General features: G+C 37.6%; 1 protein-coding gene across 7 annotated transcripts in view; it reads right to left on the reverse strand.

Annotated features, from left to right (window-relative positions):
- The window catches only part of FMR1 (fragile X messenger ribonucleoprotein 1), a 35,100-nt gene extending 18,135 nt beyond the window's left edge, over positions 1 to 16,965 (reverse strand). For 6 of the 7 annotated variants that reach the window (XM_079124342.1, XM_079124340.1, XM_079124341.1 and 3 more), the window contains exons 1-5: positions 16,661 to 16,963; positions 7,288 to 7,340; positions 4,120 to 4,213; positions 1,565 to 1,636; positions 1,140 to 1,288 (exon numbers count right to left, since the gene is read on the reverse strand). In XM_079124342.1, the coding sequence (XP_078980468.1) occupies positions 1,140 to 1,288; positions 1,565 to 1,636; positions 4,120 to 4,213; positions 7,288 to 7,340; positions 16,661 to 16,711 (419 nt within the window). In that variant the 5' untranslated portion in view covers positions 16,712 to 16,963. Of the gene's footprint in view, positions 1 to 1,139; positions 1,289 to 1,564; positions 1,637 to 4,119; positions 4,214 to 7,287; positions 7,341 to 16,660 lie in introns of all 7 variants that reach the window. The other variant, XM_079124343.1, reaches the window with a different exon arrangement.
- Between the last annotated feature and the right edge of the window lie 1,987 nt (positions 16,966 to 18,952).

Here is an 18,952-nt window from a genome sequence, read left to right on the forward strand (position 1 = left end):
AAAAGAAAACCATTGTTGAGTAATTACCAACTACTGGCAAAAATATATTCAGACACAGATTTACACTTAGAAGAATCATGGATTCATATTAAATTTCATTTATGCAAAATACATTATGCCCATTTAAAAAGGTTAGGTCTGGGCTGGGGAGATAGCTCAGTTGGTAGAGTGCTTGCCTTGCAAGCACAAGGCCCTGGGTTCAATCCCCAGCACCACACAAAAAAAAAAAGGTTAGGTACTTTGTTGTATATTTTTGAAATAGTCAAATCAAGCACTTGATTTTTATAAAGAAAGGGAAAAAGAAATAGTTGTGCTCTACAGGGATTACTTGTGGGTTTAGATTACCAAAGGAAACATATTTAGGGGAACCACTCTCCTCTGCAGGCTTCCCAAATTTGGTTACATTATAAGTTAGTAGACTCTTTGAGTCAATATTTGAAAACTTATAGGAATAGCTACTGGGTATCTAATTTTGCTTTGTTTTTCCCTTCAAAACAGCTGACCAACTTGAAGGAAAGAATAAGTATGAATGAGAACACAGAAAAATTTACATATATACACAACCTATAGGATAAAAAAGGATTTCTATGTATTCTGACCTGCAATTTATCTGAGTTGTAGTACATCCAAATCAGATTTACTATATCCCCTTGATGAAATTTTTAAAAAGGAATCCCTTATCTAAAGTCTTTTGTCATCACTCTACATCAAAGATTATAAAGATCATTTCAATCTTCTTTAACCCTGATTAATGCACATTTCAAAATATTTTAGCTAAAAGGGAAAAATCTGGAGAAACTTTTGTAGTCTAGAATTTGACTTGACAAAATTATCTGTTTTTATCAGTTCTGAAATCTTAAAATCCACAAAATGTTAAGTTTATTTTACAAAACATGTACATTATGTACATTAATAATGTATCTAGTCAACTAAGTTTACACAGGCACCAAATCTGGCTGTGATTATATAATAACTAGGAAAAGCTAAATAAGTTTTTTCCCATTACTTTTTAAACCAAACCATTTTTTGCCAAAGCTCACTGAATATAAAACTGACTTGTACTATTTTAAAGTTTATATTCTTTTAAATTCACTGTGCATCATCTGTATGTTTTCAGCATTTCTTGTGTACAAACTTACATTTGTCTTAAGTCTTCTGGCACCTCAAGTTTGATCTTATGAAAAGTATCTTTTGTAGCAGGTTTGTTTGGATTAACCGATCGTAGACGCTCAATCGTGACAATTTCATTGTATGTAGCATCACATGCTGCATATTCTATCACATAAAACTGAGAAATAAATAAAATCATTCCTGCTCACAGTTTCATAGCTTTTAAATCAAGAGTAAAACCTATACCTACTGGATTATTTTCAAAATAAATTGTTTACAGGAAAAAAATCAATCAACTAAAACATATGAAATATACTGAACATACGGTGAAAACATTTTAGGAAAGTAACTCAAATTTGATATTAATTCAAACAGAAATCCCAACTTAAATGCAGTGTCTAGGTTTACAGAAGGCAACAGTATAAGAAAAAAATTTAAATATGCATTTTCCTACCTCACCCTTTATCATCCTCACTTTAGCTAACCACCAACAGCAAGGCTCTTTTTCATTTGCTCTGGAATAAACCTACACAAAAATTGCAACACAGAATATTTATGATTAACATAATATAAAAACTTATACATTATCAGACATTGAGGAAATTTTCTTAAAATGCCCCTGTCTTTCAAATCATATACCATATGCTTTCAAATTATAGCCCTGTCTCTACCCTGAGCTAGACAAAGACATATAATCAGAAACTACCTAAGATTGCCTGGGAGCTCCCTGTTAAAAACAGTTTACCTAGTGCTTTGTTCTACTTCAATAATACTCAGTACTATGAACATGCATGCTTAAGAAAGGATGATTGTTCATAAACATGGGCACTTTCCTTAGCTTCTTAGTGAACTACAAAAATGTGTCTAAAATGTATAAACTTGCTTTTTTGTTTTACTCAAATAATTAATAAACTAATCAGAAGTTACTGACACTGTTCTACTGCCTGGTTACTAAAGGGGTAAGATCACCGACCAACCCACCACTCAGCCCACTAGGGATACCACCCTGGCTTTCTTGCTTCCTGGGGACTAAAGGGACAGATCCTTGGTTACTGTTGGGACTCCTGCCTCCTTTCCACTAAAAAGGACAAATCCACGCTGGCAATCTTCTGGATATCACATTCCTGCTCTCTCACATACTGTGGACCAATTCTTCTAACCGATCTCTGGTGATCACTTCAAAGTTCACTTACGATGTGCTGCATGGAACCTTTTGTGAAGACACTTGCAAATCATAGTTAATAGGAAAAGAAACAATACAATATATATGTTGATAGACAGAAGTACTCAGAAGCAGAAAGTAGAAGCATGGAAGACAAGAGGTGTAGAGAGGAGAGGCCCACTGAGGAGAGAAGGGTACTGAATCTAAGGTTGACAAGTGGTCCAAAGGCTCAAACTTGTCTCCCTTTTACAACTGAAGTTAATGGTTATACAACTTAACGTACCTTTCCTTCTGGCTTCCACTGCTCTCTAGACTCTGCTCTAGCCAAAGAAATAACCTGAACTGTTATGTAATACAGTGAGGTTATCCTAGCAACAGCATCTCAATGATTTCCACATGTCATGTGACTACAGAGAAAAACAAAAAGGTCCGCTTTTACCTCTCCAGCAAACACTATTATGAATACTACTGATATAGACAGACCAAAAGACTTGTCCCCTGCTTTCGGAGAGCTTGCAGTCTTCTGGATAAGTATACAGCAAAAGGTCTTGAAATATAGATAACATTTCTGATCCTTATTAGGATCCCTTGCAAAACCAAGTCCCACTGCTTACATCTAGTAGGTATTCGGAACATGTTTGTTCAGTAAATAATATTTTATTTCCATTTTTAAATTACAGAGAACAATACAGACCTGGACATTGAGACCTTCCCTAACTACTATCTAAAGGAGCACTCCTGCCCCTATATTACCTTCCATCTTGATTTTTTTTTTCCCTCATGACTTTCACTTGCCATGATACTAGCTATCCTCACTAGAATGTGACCTTATCAAAGGCAGGAGAGACTCTCCTGTTTTGTTGCATCTCTGGTACCTAGAGCAGAAAATAAGAATTCAAGGACAAGGACCTAGCACCATTTTGCCTTACCTCTACATATGTGTATTTACTTGCTTTCTTCACATTTTAAATATACATAAAGTTACAATTATGAATAAGGCATTATGCTAATTGTTGAGAAAAAAGAGAAGCAGCTCACAATGAAATATGAAGGGGTAGGAAGGACAGGGATGATACTATACAAATTAACACAAAGGAGATTTTAAGTGCCTTAAATACAAAACCAATTTCCACTCAACAGAAAATCACAAACTACAAATCTGATAATGTGCTAAATCTCCATAGAAAATTTTGGTCAAATAGCTCAATGGCAGATGACCAAGTTGTTCACAGTATATTCTATGAAAAAGAGATTTTATCCATATATATCAACTGAAAGCTGCAGGTTTTAAAAAATACACCAGGAAAATTCACTGCTAGAGAAATAAATTTCAGGTCATGGCTCTATTAAATAGAATGATCTGTTTTCTTTGTAAAATAAATTTTCCTAATCCATTTTGCTTAAAATGGGGACACACTTATAAACAATATATTAGTCAAATAAAAATTCTTATACTAAAGGAAAGGGAAGAGTACTAAGGGGCAAAAGAACTTGGGGAAATGACTTTTAAAGATATTCACTGAGATGGGGTGGAGATATTGGGTCAGTGCTAGAGCACTGACCTAGCATGTATGAAGCCTTGAGTTCAATCTCCAGTACTTAAAAAAAGATATTCCTTGAGTCCTGCTGAAATAGACAAGACAACCTTAAACATTGTATAATTAATTGTACATCACTTAAAACCATTATTAAGATGGGCCAGTCAAAAGCACATATCCATCTCAGTAATGAAAATCAAGGCAGCTTAAATAGTGCTAAAAGCAAAGTAGAGACAGATAAATATAAAGCCAAAGCAAATTAAACACACAACTCCTTCTGTACTTAATGTTATGGCAGGGGGGACTCACCTCAACTTCATCACTTTCATTTATATCTTTATTATAACCTACAGGTGGTGGGAATCTCACATCATGGAATGGAATCTGTCTCTCTGGCTGCCAGCTGCAAATAAGCAAATACGTAATTATTTAACATGCTCTTGGTGTTTAAATGTAACAGTGAACTCACTGCCATTAACTTTGGGTTAAGTGTAACCCTCTTTTTCTAGTTAAAAGAAGCAAATACTTTAAAAATAGCCAATCTTTGCTGAGTGGAGCATAATGGCAATATAGACACATTTCAACAAAGTCTGCATGCAGCACAGCAGCCTTGTACTTCCACTTGGAATATTTCTATAAACACAGTAGATCAACAATGGATTTTCAAAAACATCTTTCTTCAATAACTTCAACTACTATAAGTTTTAAATATTAAGGCCATAACATAATTTCCTTTGATGCTTAAATTAAATGTTAGTATCAATAACTGTTAGTAATATCAACAAACTTGTACTTGCAAAGGAATTTTAACCACATTCCAATAATCAAAGAAACTGCCCTCTAATTCCCAAGCAAATGGGGCAGTCAGCACATTAGCAATTCACAACTCACTTTTCCCCCTTTAAATTTTAGATCCCACGAGGCGGTCAATTCCATGGGTAGCTGGCTGCTGATCAGAATGACGTATCAGCATGCACTGGGTTGGTGGGGGTCTCCTAAACCACAGAAACCCGATGGAGACAGCCTATAGGAGTTCAATTAAGTTGTCTATGTTTTGTAATTTAAAATGATAAGGAAAACTTTGAAAGATACCAACTTATTCTTTCATACCCACAAAGATATAAATTATTAAAAGAAATTTTGCAAAACACTAGAGGATTCAACTGCTGGAGCAGTCACTTCTGGATTCTTTCTGGGGTGTTTCATGAGCAAATATTACAATCTGTTCTTTCTAATGTCTAAGTTATGTTAAAGGGCTTTCTTAGCAATATCCTATTGAGGAAAGTACTGATTTTTATTTTCTAAAGGGATATAAGAAGACAAGTGATTTAAGTCAGAATTTGTGGAAAACTAAATAGTACTGAGATCAGACTGAACCCTTCCCCTGACTTATTACACACACTTGAAAACTAAAGAAACTTTTTTAAAAAAAGTCCTAACTTGAGAAAAGCCTTTTTATACTAACTGAAAATTAGTGGCTTTAATATGTTATAAAATCATTAGTAAATTTGTAAGGCATGTAATAATGCAAAATATAATTTTCTTGGTTCCAATGAATGAAAATGATTTTAATTCTTAAGTGTATAGAGATAAAAATTCAAATTCAATATTTAAAAACGTGAAATATGGAAAGTAAAAATAAAGCACCTAAAACAATCTGGTGGTATTGTAACAGGAGTTTCCTCATGGTTGACAGGAAAGGAAGAATAAATATCAACTAAAGTTCTATGAAACACTGTTTTTTATTTTTTAGACAGAAAACCAAAACTGACGCACAAAAGGAAAGGCAAAGAGACTACTCTGGTAGGGACCTTTCAAATCCTACTGATGTGCTCAAAGTCAGTATTCTAACTCAAACATTCTCCAAGAAGACAAGGAAAAACTGATGGTCTATTTCAAATTCACAGGACAATAGACACAGCTTGAAGAGATACTTTTATGCAGATATGATAGATATGATACAGGAGATAAATAATTAGGTGAAGAGAATAATTTTATATTTACAGTAGAAATCTGGCTGAAAATCAAAGGGAATTGATCTGATAAATCAATGTATCAGCTAGACACAATTTTATATAAATAGAGGAATGAGTGCTTCCTTAGTACTTCATATTACCAACTACAGGAGAAACTAACTCTCCTATTATGGCAAACAGTGTTAACCTAGTAAAGGGTTAAGAGTGTAACTGCAAGAAAAAAATTACTCTCCAAGTTATCAAAAATTCCTCCATTAGAATTTGCCTACTGTATAACCACAGATACTCAAAAGAGGAAGTGGCAAATGCTAAAACTTTGGGGGTTAGGTATTCAAAGAAAGACTTCTATTATTCAAACTCACATTGTGGACTGCGATTACCAGGGGACAGGTTTGGATATTCTCAATCCTTTTATCTCCATCCCTCCAAATGTGTCTCAGGCATCTAAGGATACTACTACTTTGTCCTACTGCCAGCTAAAAGAACCTACTTACAATCTAATTACAAGAGTTACTGGACATTAAATGCAGGCCTGCACTTAATTTTTTAGAGCATGTTTTTATTTATTACTCAGTACATCTGGGTCATGTACTACATTTTAGCAGATTGAGATAAAAGTCACAAACCACATGATTCACCAATTTCAATGTACAATTCAGTGGCTTACTATATGTTCACAGATATGTGCAATCATTACTAGTCATTTTAGAATACATTCATTGACCCAAACCAATACTAAGCAGCCACTAATCGACTTTGTCTCCACAGATTTGCAGCCTGCTTTTGATATACTATTAATTCTCTTAATACATAAAACCCTGACTTATCTATTGGCCATTTATCAGAGTTCAGCAAAATCCTAATGGATTGTGGCCCCATTTACACTTTAGTTTATATGTACTTTAGTATTTTGAATGATTATTATGAAAATAGTTGCTTAGTATTCAAAAAATGTGTCAAAAGCTTGTCTCCCCCAATAAAATGTTAATATCTATACTTTCATACAACTAATATTTCCAGATACAGTATTTTTATTTCTGATCTAGCTAAAGAAAGCATAAAAGAACTTATTATTGATTATAACTATATGAAGGTAATGGGTAAATATGATTGTTTCTCATAAAATATACTAGAGAACATTTTCAATAATCAGTTTTAGATTTAGTGTTACAAAACCCAGATGTTTTTGTTGCCAATATCCATGAATCCCTTCATTTTCATCTTTTATAAAAATCACAAATATTCCTATTTACAATGTCAGTCACTAATACAGAAGATTCTGGTTTCTTTTTCACAAAGGGACTAAAGTAAGGATCAAGATTATACAATAGGGACCTATGAAGTCATTAACGAGAACAGTAATCCCACTGATTTAACAGTTTTTCAGGAACTTCTTGGTCAGTTATATGAAAAAAATTCAGACTAGATTTGAATTTTAAAAATAAAGAGGAATTAGCATGAAATATTACATGAACCTGAACATTAAAATTAAGACACTTACTTGTTTTCAAATGCAACTGTTATTGAATCTTCATGAACATCCTTTACAAATGCCTATAAGAAAAATACAATTAACTTTTGAGCTTAAAGACCATTTTTAGTTAAATTTTAGAAACATTCTATGCATAAGAATAAAATGGAGTTTTGAGAAAAAGCCCATTTTTGAAGTTTATTCATCCATTTGTCACATCTATATTGCCACCTATTATACGCTGGGCTTTAGGAAAAGAGACAGTTCAAACACTAAACAAGAAAAATTGCTCCACAGAGGTCAGCATCTCATAAAAGAGGTAAGTATACTGAAAATTACAATGTAACGGTGACTATAAAGCTGGAGGTACACTTTGGGCTAGTATTATTCAAAATTAAGAAACTTGCTCCAGAGCCACACGTCAGCCAGCATAGATCTGTTGTAATCCATTAACAAATGTTATTATTTCCTTCCTATTATCTTCCCCTCTTTTTACCTAGTTATCTTCTATTGATTTTGCAGGTTTCAGGACAGATGTCCCCATTCTACGGGAAAACCCAGAAGACTAGATTACATTCCTATCTTCTGGTTTCTCAGCATTCTGTGCTTATCCCTACTATAAGCTTATTCCATTTCTCACTGACAGTAATATTGCACAGGGTAATGTTGGATCTTATTTATTTACTTGTACTAGGTATTGAACCCAGGGATGATATACCAATGAATACATCCCATTTCTTCTTCTTTTTTTTTTTTTTTTTTCCAGACAGGATCTTGCTAAGTTGCTGAGGCTGGCTTCCAACTTGTCATCCTCCTGCCTCAGCCTCCCAGAGTTGCTGAGATTGCAGGTGTGTATCACCATGCCCAGCAGGTCTTATTTTATTTAGTTGTCTTTCAGAGTGCCTAGTATTAACCTAATGAATACTTACTAGGTACTAGGCAGATCACCTGCCTAAGAAGTTGCTCTCCCAGCCCTGGGGAAAAAATATTGTGTTGTTGTTGGTGGTGGTGGTAGGTAGATAAGGGAAACTTACTGAAAGAGGTCAGGTTTCTATGGAACCTCAAAAGATAAGGAAGATTTAGCTAACCAAGAAAATGTAGGATGCAGTAGCATTCTATCAGGTCAAAGGGGGCAGCAAAAACAAAGGATCAGACTATGAGAAACAGCTTTAAGTGTGATAGAAATCAATCCTTTATCAACAAGGAAGTGAAGAAAAGTCAATGGGAAAGAATAAGTGTAACAAATGGTGTCAGGACAATTAGATATCCATGCAAAACAATAAACTTTGATCTTTACCTCATATCACATACAAATATCAACTAAAATGCATGAGACCTAAATGTAAGGAATAATGCTATGAAATTTTCAGGGGAAAACAGTAAACAGTTGTGATTTAGGATATTAGATAATTACTGGAAAAGAAATTAGTTTGGATTAAGACCATTCTTTGATGTCTGTATCCTCAGTAACTGGAACAATTTCTAGGATATAGTGGGCATCTGATGAATGTCTTGATAAACAAATATGTCTTCAAAAGTCTGATGCAAACACATTCTTTAAAACATGAAACTCCCCATAATATCAAATTAAAGCATGTGAGTCAAGCATTAACTAAGGACTACTAAAAAAAAAAAAAAGTCAGGGCTTTGGAAAATACTGATATGAAAACAATTTAAACAGAGACACTAAACCTTGGCAATATCAGAATGAATAAAAATAAAGCTATGCTTAAAAGAAAGTTTCCTTGTAAGAAAGTTCACGGTGGACTATAATGGCCTCTCTGTGTTCTACAATACCTAAGGTGGCTAAATTATTGAATTATTATTTTTATGTTAAGTGTGGGTATATCTGCATTTTCTTCCCCTCATTTTGATCTTGCCTTTCTTTTTTTTTGGTACCCGAAATTGAAGCCAGGGGTGCTTAACCACTGAGGCACATCCTTTTTTATATTTTATTTAGAGACAGGATCTTGCTGAGTTGCCAAGGCTGGCTTTGAACTCCTGATCCTCCTGCCTCAGCCTCCTGACCTGCTGGGATTACAGGCATGCACCACTGTGCCCAGCTGATCTTGCTTATTTTTACTCAGCTATATTTAAATTACCAACATTTTCTACAGCATATTTTGAGAAATATGGCCAGATTTCATAATGGTACATGTCCCATTGCTTAAAGAGGTTGTTTGCCTATTATTTCAGCAACAAAGGGGCCAGATATTAAGTTAGAGATGTAGGAGTTAGTCACTCTGGCTCTAATATTTTATAAAGTACTTCATAAAAATTATGGAGAAAGGGGAAGATCCCTCTAGCCCCCATTTCTCCCTTGTCTTTACACGACAGCTAACACCAAATTAACAATGTATATTTGGGAGATGGGATTAGAAAATTAAGACAGCTGGGTATGGTGGCACATGACTATAATCCCAGCTACTCAGAAGGTAGAGGCAGGAGGATCACAAGTTCAAGGCCAGCTGTGTGAACTTACTGAGACCCTATCTCAAAATAAAATGAAAAGGTTTGAGGATGTAGCTCAGGGGTAAAGAGCCCCTGGGTTCAGTTAAGACTACTATTAAATGACTGATCCCATATTTCCTAAGAAGGGCCACTGCTTCTGTCTCCATCCTTGTCTAAAGTTTTATGTTTGCATGTTCTGGCAGTAATTAACATTTGTTCTTTACTGTAAATTATATGCTACAAATGGTAAATCCTGTTGTCAGCTAACAGAACCTTGTTACAGCTGGGTGAGGAATTATTCTCAGTAAATCAAGTGACTTTCAAATACTGTAGTCCTTATCTAAATCTGTGCTATCATGATAGTTACAGGTTATGTGTTATTTACATTAAGATTAATAAAAATTTAAATCTTTCTCCCATTCACTTTTGGCACATATCAAGTGCTCAATAGCACCATAAGGCTCAGTGGCTATTATATTAAAAAGTGATGATTTAAAACATTTTAAAATGTTGATTTTTAAGACCCACCAAAGAAGTTCTCTAGTCAGATTTAGATTTATTACTACATTGCTACTTTCTTATTTTTCCTTATTTGCCTAAAAGTTATTGCCCAGTTTAATCACACTTATTCATGACACTGCCTATTTCCTAAAATCAAACATTCTCTCAAAGGAGAATGATCTGCAAGTGTTGACTATTAAAAAAAAAAAAAAAAAGCTTTCACAGACTCTGAAGGCAATTCCGGATGTAGAGTGTCAGAAATGGTTTGAGTAATCATCACAGCCAACAGGCCTGCTGCCTTTGAGTTAATGAGGCTTATCTGTATATAGATATTTGCATGATTGTTTCAAAATCAGTCATTTCTAGTCATCGTTTGCATATTAAATGAATACAGAAGGCACGTAATACCCTCTGGTTGCTGCTTTAATAAGTAGAATAAAAGAAACTATCAGTAGCCTTTAGCCTGCGCGCGCGCGCGCGCACACACGCCAAGGACAAACATATCCTGTGAGTTTAAGATGTTTCACTAAAGTATCACTCCAAGGGTTCCATATCTTTCTACATCTCCTCATTCTCCAATAACTCTCCTTTTGCCCCTGCCCTTCCTTCTTATACCCCCTCCAACATTCACACTCATACCCTTGTTCTCTAGCTGCCTCCAGAGCACTATCATCCCACCTTATCAACGTGAAAATTACATTTTACTATGGTCACTACCTATCAAGCAAAGTTGGTGTTTGTGGAGAAGATAAGCTAAGGAGATTCCTGTGAGGTTTCCAAAAGGTGGCAGCTTTCATGAAAGCACAAAGGGACTTTGACTATATTGGATGAAAGCTAGGGTTGTAACTGGGGGTTGTTGAATTTAGAAGTTGTACTTTGGTCTGAATCAAATCTAGGTTCAAAATCTTAGCTGCACCACATAATAGCTGTGGTAATCTCCGATAGGTAATCTCCAATAATGAGCAGATGTCTCATTTGCAAGTTAGGAACTGGACCAGCCTAAACCTGTTGTGAATAATAACGTTATACACATAGGTGACAATAAATGATAACAGGAAGAGAGACACATTTCATAAAAGATGCAGAACCATAAATGTTCTGCATTTTGGAAAGTAACATTCCAACAAAACTGCATATTTTTAAAAAGGCTTTAATGGGGCTGCAAAACCAGGCGCCCCTGTCGATGATCAAAGACTGAAGTCTACAGATGTCATAGTCACTCAACAGTTTTCCTTGGAAGATATAAGAGTTAGTCACTCATAATCATAGCATAAACCATGATTGCTGATGTGGGAAGTAAATAAGTAAAAGTCTAAAAAGGAAAGATTTAAAAAATTGGATAGAAACAGAAAAGGATATTTCCACAAAGATACTAAACACTAAAAGTTTAGACTCTGGGGGAAAAAGTAATGAAAATCTTTGGGATTTGAGAAAGGTGATAAAATACCAGTTAAGAAGAGTTATAGGGTGCCTGGGGTTGTAGCACAGCAGTAGAGCACTTGCCCGACATGTGCGGCACTGGGTTTGATTCTCAGCACCACATATAACTAAGTAAAATAAAGGTTCATTGACAATACACACACACACACACACACACACACACACACACACACACACACACACACACAAAGAGATACAGGTTCCTGACCAAAGGAATAAGCAGAAAATTTAAATCACCATGGGAGCCCTGATTTACTGGCAACTTGGGTCAAAGAAGCAATCACAGAACCATACTTACAAAAGTGTGTAATGACTAGAGCTATCCAAATCAAACATTACATTACTGGGACTGAAGAATGGAAGTGAGAAAACCCATCCATATTTAAGTAAACTCTCATTCTCCTATGATACCTCAAACCACTTAGCTTAGTAAACTATCTTACAAATAGGAGTCATAAGAGAGATTAATGTGTAGAGAAGTTTCAATGTAAATCCCACCACTGAACACAATTACTACATTATCAGTAGGTTTCTACCGATGACAGCACATGCAGTATTAAAATTAATTTTTTAGAGAAAGCAAGATTGTAAAATATCCCTACTAGAGATAGAGGATGAGGACACATGAAATGTGACAAAATAAGATTCCAACCCAAGGCTTCAAAGATAAAGTGGGCTATCACTTTGTGCCCCTTTGTAGATTGGCACTAACATTGTAAAGAAACTAAATAGAAAGGAAAAAGTACAATAAACCTCATCAGCAGTCCTTCCAACCACAGCACATGCCCAGAACATTAGACTTTGTATGGGCAATTCCCATAAATTCTGAGCAAAATACAATTCTTTCTTGTTCTCCCTGACCAAAAGATAACATAGGTACAGAGAAAACAGTATTAAATGAATTATTAACTTTCCTTTTTTGTGCATTAATTTTTGTATGCTTCAGTTTTATAAGCTCCCGGTGTAAGTAACAAAAGCAAATGTCCTGGCAGGGCCAAAGAATTCTAACTTTATCTTTCCTGAATAGGCATTCAAATGAAGAATAATAGTATAATATGTACAGGTGCAAGAGTAATTAAAAAAAAGCTGATTTAGAGACAAAACATTTTATAACATCTTGTATCAACAGTAAAAAAAAGGCAACATAACTATACAACTATAGGTATAGGATGCCAAAGCAATGTTACAGTAACAAATACAAAGATTACAATGAAACTGAGAACTGGGTAGGAAATCAAATCCAATTAATATCTTCAAGATAAATTTCTTTAAGAAGTGACTGATTTCAAATCCTAAGTCTGAGCCCGAACAGCTCTAACACTTATAAGTAAATTACTTATATAACCTCTATCTACACCATTATCTAAACAATGAGATGAACAACAGTATATCTTAGGATTGTGGGGAAAGAATTAATAAACAGAGGTAGAGCACCTAGAACAGTGCCTGGTGCCTTGCAAGCACTCAGCACCTGTTACGTATGATCATAATATGATACTAATCATCTCAGGAAACAGATTCCCATATTGGGCAAGAATGAGAACTTCAAGTCCTAGGCCATGGAATTTTGCATTTAATTAATAATTTTGAGGTTATCAAGATACAAGAGTGTGGAATTGGAAAATGTGCCATTCGGGGGGGGGGGGGGGGAGGATGATGTATCCATGGATATAAAACACTGAAAAAGAGTACATGAATTTAGAAGGACAAAATGTGGTTCACTTAATAATTCACTTCCTCAAAGTGCAGAATTACACTTGTACACAAAGTTAACTGGAAAGACATCAGAGAAAATGTGAATGCAAGTTTATCTGCATTTTATGGAAGTTTGTAAATTTATAAACTTTGTGCAAGTTTATGTGTAATAAAACTGATTTATAGCAGGCAATGTAGCTAAAATAACATGTAAGGCCACCAATGTCTTTATTTTAAACATTTCCTCTTAATTGTACATTTTATATTAATGAATTGCTAGCTATAGTAATAATTCTCAGGAAATTAAAGTGTCTTCAGATACCAGACTTAAAAATAAGATATATTAAAATACAATCTGACAATACTATTACAAATGAGCATAATGACACCATATTACAGTAATGAATTTGATACCAGCCACTCTATTTTGAGAAAACAAGGTTTTGCATCTTAACTTTTGATTTATCCACCTTTAGTAATTTTCATACTAATGCAGAAAACCTAGAAATCTTAAGAGGATACATGCAGTGTCTTCATATTGTAATGACATGCATCCTACATCTAAAATGGAGTTAATTCACTCTGCACATATCAAAACTCTTAGTCCAAAGAAAACCACATTTGGGGCAGATGCCCTTAGAAGAAAGACTGTATTTCAACATTATTATTTGCTTAGGAAATGCTTTGTCAAGATTTTATGAGGTTCAAGTCAATGTTTCTTCCTAATTTAAATAAAATGCTCATAGGGTTCTATAATTGGTACATGTGACCAAAGCTTTCTAAGTCAAATAAATATATAAGGATTAAAGTAGTGATGCTGGTTATTACGAAGTCTAACTTTTAAGTTTTTAATAAACACCAAAGGCAAAACTAAACTGTGAACAGCACTGTTTCAATCTTAGGATTTAGGCTTCTTGATTTTGTTAATTCTGAATTTTGAGCTTTAGTCATTTTTACAGAAAGAAATCATTCCTTGCATATATTTTATATAGTTTATAAATTGCAAACTTGGACAATGTGCTCAAGAGAGAGAAAGCATTATCCTTTGGAATACGATAGTTTTGTCATCTGCTTGTCAAAGTCTGAATTCAATTATAATGAAGTTGTTTGACTTGTTTGGATTTTGAAGACTTTTCTATCAATTTGATGAACAAGGTTCCCATTTTCCTCCATAATTGTAATATTTCTCCCTAGTAATTCATTTTTTAAAAATTGGTCTTTACTTCCCGTTTTTCCCATCCACCTCACCAGAAAGGAAACTCAATACTTTTCTAACAGCAATTTTCTAAGTCAGATAAATATTTAAACCTTTTTCATTATTCAAAATATTCTTCTGTCAATACAGATGTTTGGAGGTTTTCTTAAAAATCAACCTTAGTTACATAAACATAAAAGCAAGTTTTCTACATATATTTGTTCAAGAATTACATTTTCCCTCATGGAACCAAAGGGCAACCATTCTTTTTTTATCCACCTTCAAGTTAAGCAACTTGCTTTAAGAAAGTGGGAGATAAAAAGCAAAGAGAGAGGCCATTTATGTTCCAGTATCTTTGCAAGCACAATCACTGGAGCCAGTAAATCCTTCAAGACTAGGTGTGTTACTCATCCTCCATGGCAAGCCAACTTCACCAAAAGATAGTAAGATTAGCATCTAAACTATAACAGATTAGAACAGTGCTTAAATTTTAGCCCCTGCACATAAGTTATAGTTAGTTCCACATCCCTAGTGACCTAAACTACCAATCTAGGGCCCAGACCGGTTCTACACAAAGTCACTCTAATAAATTGCAATGAAAATATTGACTGCAGAGTCAAATGAAACAATTCTGTACTGGTAAGTTTAAGAACATACTATGTAAAAAAAAGAGGCAAAAAAAAAAAAAAAAACTCCACAAGAAAAGGCTTTATCTTTTTGTTGAAAGTATGGATCTGTTTGTATACTTTACTCATTCATGAAATATTTTTCTCCAATGTTCCCATAAAATTGGCAAGCACAAAATATATATTCAAGTCGCATATTTTCCTATAGCAAAACATGCTCCGTTTGAAACGTTTTTCTGTAAGTTTTTAAATTGTTTGACAATGGAAATAGCTATTTTTCATGATTCCTTCCACGTGCACCTTCTGTTGCCAACGAACTGTAGTAAGGTGGGATATTACTTACAGAAGTTACGGACATTCAAGAGGAGATGAGAATTTGTAGATTTCTAGATCTGCAGGAAGTAGGTACGAATGCACACTATGGTGCATCTAATATTTTTAAGTATTTAAAAATGTAAGACATTAGCTGATACTCAATGAACTACAACAAATGCAGTAAACCCACCAATGCCTATTTAAAACAGCAACTAATACAGGCCACAGCAACACTACAAAGAGAATAAAATCAAGTTCTTAAGAACACAAAAATATTTCCAAACATTCCCTAGTAAAATTTCCTAGTACTTATGCACTCCCAGTTAATTTCCTGAAGTTTCGTGGCGTTTATTCAGGTCTTCGAGGACTTAAACACAAAGAATACTTATAAGTAGCAGAGCTGCTAACGTTTTTAGGAGCTGAAGCATCTATATTCCCGAATTTATAGATAGGGAGGGGGCCAGGAATAATCCCAACTTCTTTAATGCATCGCTCAGATATCCTAAGGTCTTCCTGAAACTTTTGGGTCTAAAATTGCGTCTGAAATTCACAAAGGCAGGCCAGCCAAAAACAGATGCCATTGTGATACGGTGCTGACTCCTGCTTCTTACTACTCTATCTCCACACCCCTCGCCCAGAACAGGGGCGCTCTCCCAAGTCCCAATGCTGGGCCGGAACACAGGAGCCAAAGGAGACCTGAAACCGTCTTGGCGAGGCTGCAGGCAACCCCGCCGGGGCGCCCCCTGCTCATCCACACCGACCCACACGTCAGGCCCGGACACCACCAAGAGAGTATATTTGGGAAAGAAGAAACAAGCCTTCGCGGTCACTTAGAACCGAATCTGGCCCTTCCCGCCCGGATCTCGTTTCTACCTGTCGCCGGCCCTCGCCCATCTCTCTCCCTGGCGGGGCTTGGCCTCAGAAGGGCTCCCTCTTCTTCTTGCTCCTTTCTCATCCCGGTAGGCTCCGGGGCCTCTAGTCGGAGACCTAGCGGGGCTCCAGGAGCTTCCTACAGGCCCCAAGTCCGGTCCTTCCCTCCCAAACAACATCCCGCCGAGCGCGCCCTGGACACCGGGAGCAGCGCTCTGAAAGAGGGCCCCAGGCCTGCCTTTCTGCAGACACCGAGAAGAAAAGGGAGGGAAGGTAGGACGAAGATGGGGCCTGCCCTGGAGCCAAGTACCTTGTAGAAAGCGCCATTGGAGCCCCGCACTTCCACCACCAGCTCCTCCATCTTCTCTACAGCCTTGTTCGCGCCGGGAGCCCGCCCCCGAGAGGTGGGCAGCGGGCGCTCGAGGCCCAGCCGCCGCCGCCGCCGCCGCCGCCGCGCTGCCGCACGCCCCCCGGCAGCGGCGCCGCCGTCACCGCCGCCGCCCGCGCTCGCCGTCGGCTCGCCGCCCGCTCTAAGGCGGCCCCTCACCGGAAGTGAAACCGAAACGGAGCCGAGCGCCTGACTGAGGCCGAACGCTGGGCCCGCTCCTCGTGTAAACAGTGAAACCGCGTCACGTGATTGATGCCGCCCCTCCCCCCGCGGGTTCGGCCCCTTCGGCCCCGCCCTCTTCTTCCTCACGGGCTGGGAAGCGCGCGCGTGCGCGCTGCTGGGAACCAGCTGGGAGCCGGGTCCAGCGTAGGGCGCGCGGGTTGGGCGTGCGCGGGCTCGGGGGAGGGCGGGAAGGCGCGAAGGGCGGTGACAGGTCGCGCGGCCTAGCATCTCCTGGGGAGGGCCAGAGCGCTGGTTTGTGTAGAGCCGCAAGCGGGGCCGTGGGAAAGGGCCTCCTGTGGAGAGCAACTGCGTCCTGTTATCGGAGTGCGGCCGGCCTGGCAAGGATTAGAGGGGGCTTTGATTCGGTTCACTGTTTTGTTTTGTTTTCCCCAAAGTAGCTCTGAGCCTAATGAATTGGAGGTGGAGTTGGGAGGTGGGGACAAGAAAGGTGATGAATTAGATTTGAGAAGACTTTGAACTGTAATGGTGGCAGCCCCAGTGACCCTTCGAGGTACAGGGCAGAGAATAACACCCTTCCCCACTAAGAGAATTGGGGCTGCCATGTGGGAACATGCTGTGCCTTCCCAGGAGCAAGGCATGTGTCAGGAAGTGTGGAAATGTTAGCCCTTTCTCAGGCCCAGCCCCGGACCACATACTCCCCTTTCCTCGATTCAGTTTCATATTTTTCTTGACCTTGGTGCAAAAAGAGTGTGTTATGTGCTTGTTAATTCCTTTACGGTGCATTTCTATTCTTACTCAGTACCTGCCCTGCACCAGAGGGTGGACATATACGGAGCAGTCTTACAGCCAGTCTACAGGGGCAGTTGCACCTTTTCCTTACAGTTTTCCTCCTTTACCCTCTACAGTAGAGCCAACCATAACTTTCCCATTCCTGACTCTTCACTGGGCTCATGTCCACCTTGACCCACATTCCCTTTGTCTACAAGGCTTGCATTCAATTAAGAAGTTTATTGAGCGCATACCATGTGCCAAGCACTGTGTTCAGTGCTAGCTACACATTGGTAACCAAAATGACAGCCAATATTGAACCTGGAACCTATAGGTGTAGATGGACATAAATCAAATTATCACAAAGTAAATTTGGAATTGCAACTGTGATAAGAGCTATGAAGAATAGGTACACTTATTATAGTGAAACCTGACCCAGACTGTGGAGCAGGAGGGGTACTAGGGAAGGGGAATGACTCCAGCTGGAATGTGAGAGGTAAGAGTTAACTGGCAGCACTGGGCTGGGGGAGGTGGAGTGAACTGCCTCAGGCAGGTGTCCTAGAATGAGAGGCATGTTGAGCCTCCAGTTCCCCTCCCACCCAACTCCCAGACAGAATAGCAATGTCCTTGCTGGTGGAACTCCAGCCTTAAAGCAGTAGATCAAAGGTCACAACCCTTGAGGCTACAGGAAACAGAAATGCTCCATTTTACTAGGGGCTTTGGCGTAGTCCCAATATATGAAGACCCCAATTGGGTTGAAAAAGAATCTCACCATGGAGTGAAGGGTAGCAGAGAGTTATCTTTAACTCCAATGTAATAGAAGTGAAAATATTGATTGGAAAGATTATACCTTTCTGCGTAAGATGTTGTGCAATTTGCCCAGAGCTTTCAAACATGTCAGCTCTTCACAACTGATGCTGTTCCCTGAACCTAAGATGTACTGTCATGCCTTCATGTGCCTGCACATGCTTTCAGGCCCCATAAATACCCTTCCCCTTAAGGTTATCAACTGAATTCTTATTTGGTAGTTATTCTGCTTCAGGTACAAAAAGTTAATTACCTTTGCTCTTCAATTCTCAGCACATTGTCATCATCAGTCCCTACCTGGCTCCTCTTATTTATTTTATTTTTATTTACATTATTTTTCCTCATCATATTTTCCCCCACTGTCTTCTAGACATAAACTGCAACATGTTTGATACAGATCTTTGATAATTTCGGGCAAGTAGTGTTTTGTATGTGTCTTCTGCATTTATGGAAATT

Source organism: Sciurus vulgaris (assembly GCF_902686455.1).
Source record: "Sciurus vulgaris genome assembly, chromosome: X".
In the NCBI taxonomy this organism is placed as follows: domain Eukaryota; kingdom Metazoa; phylum Chordata; class Mammalia; order Rodentia; family Sciuridae; genus Sciurus; species Sciurus vulgaris.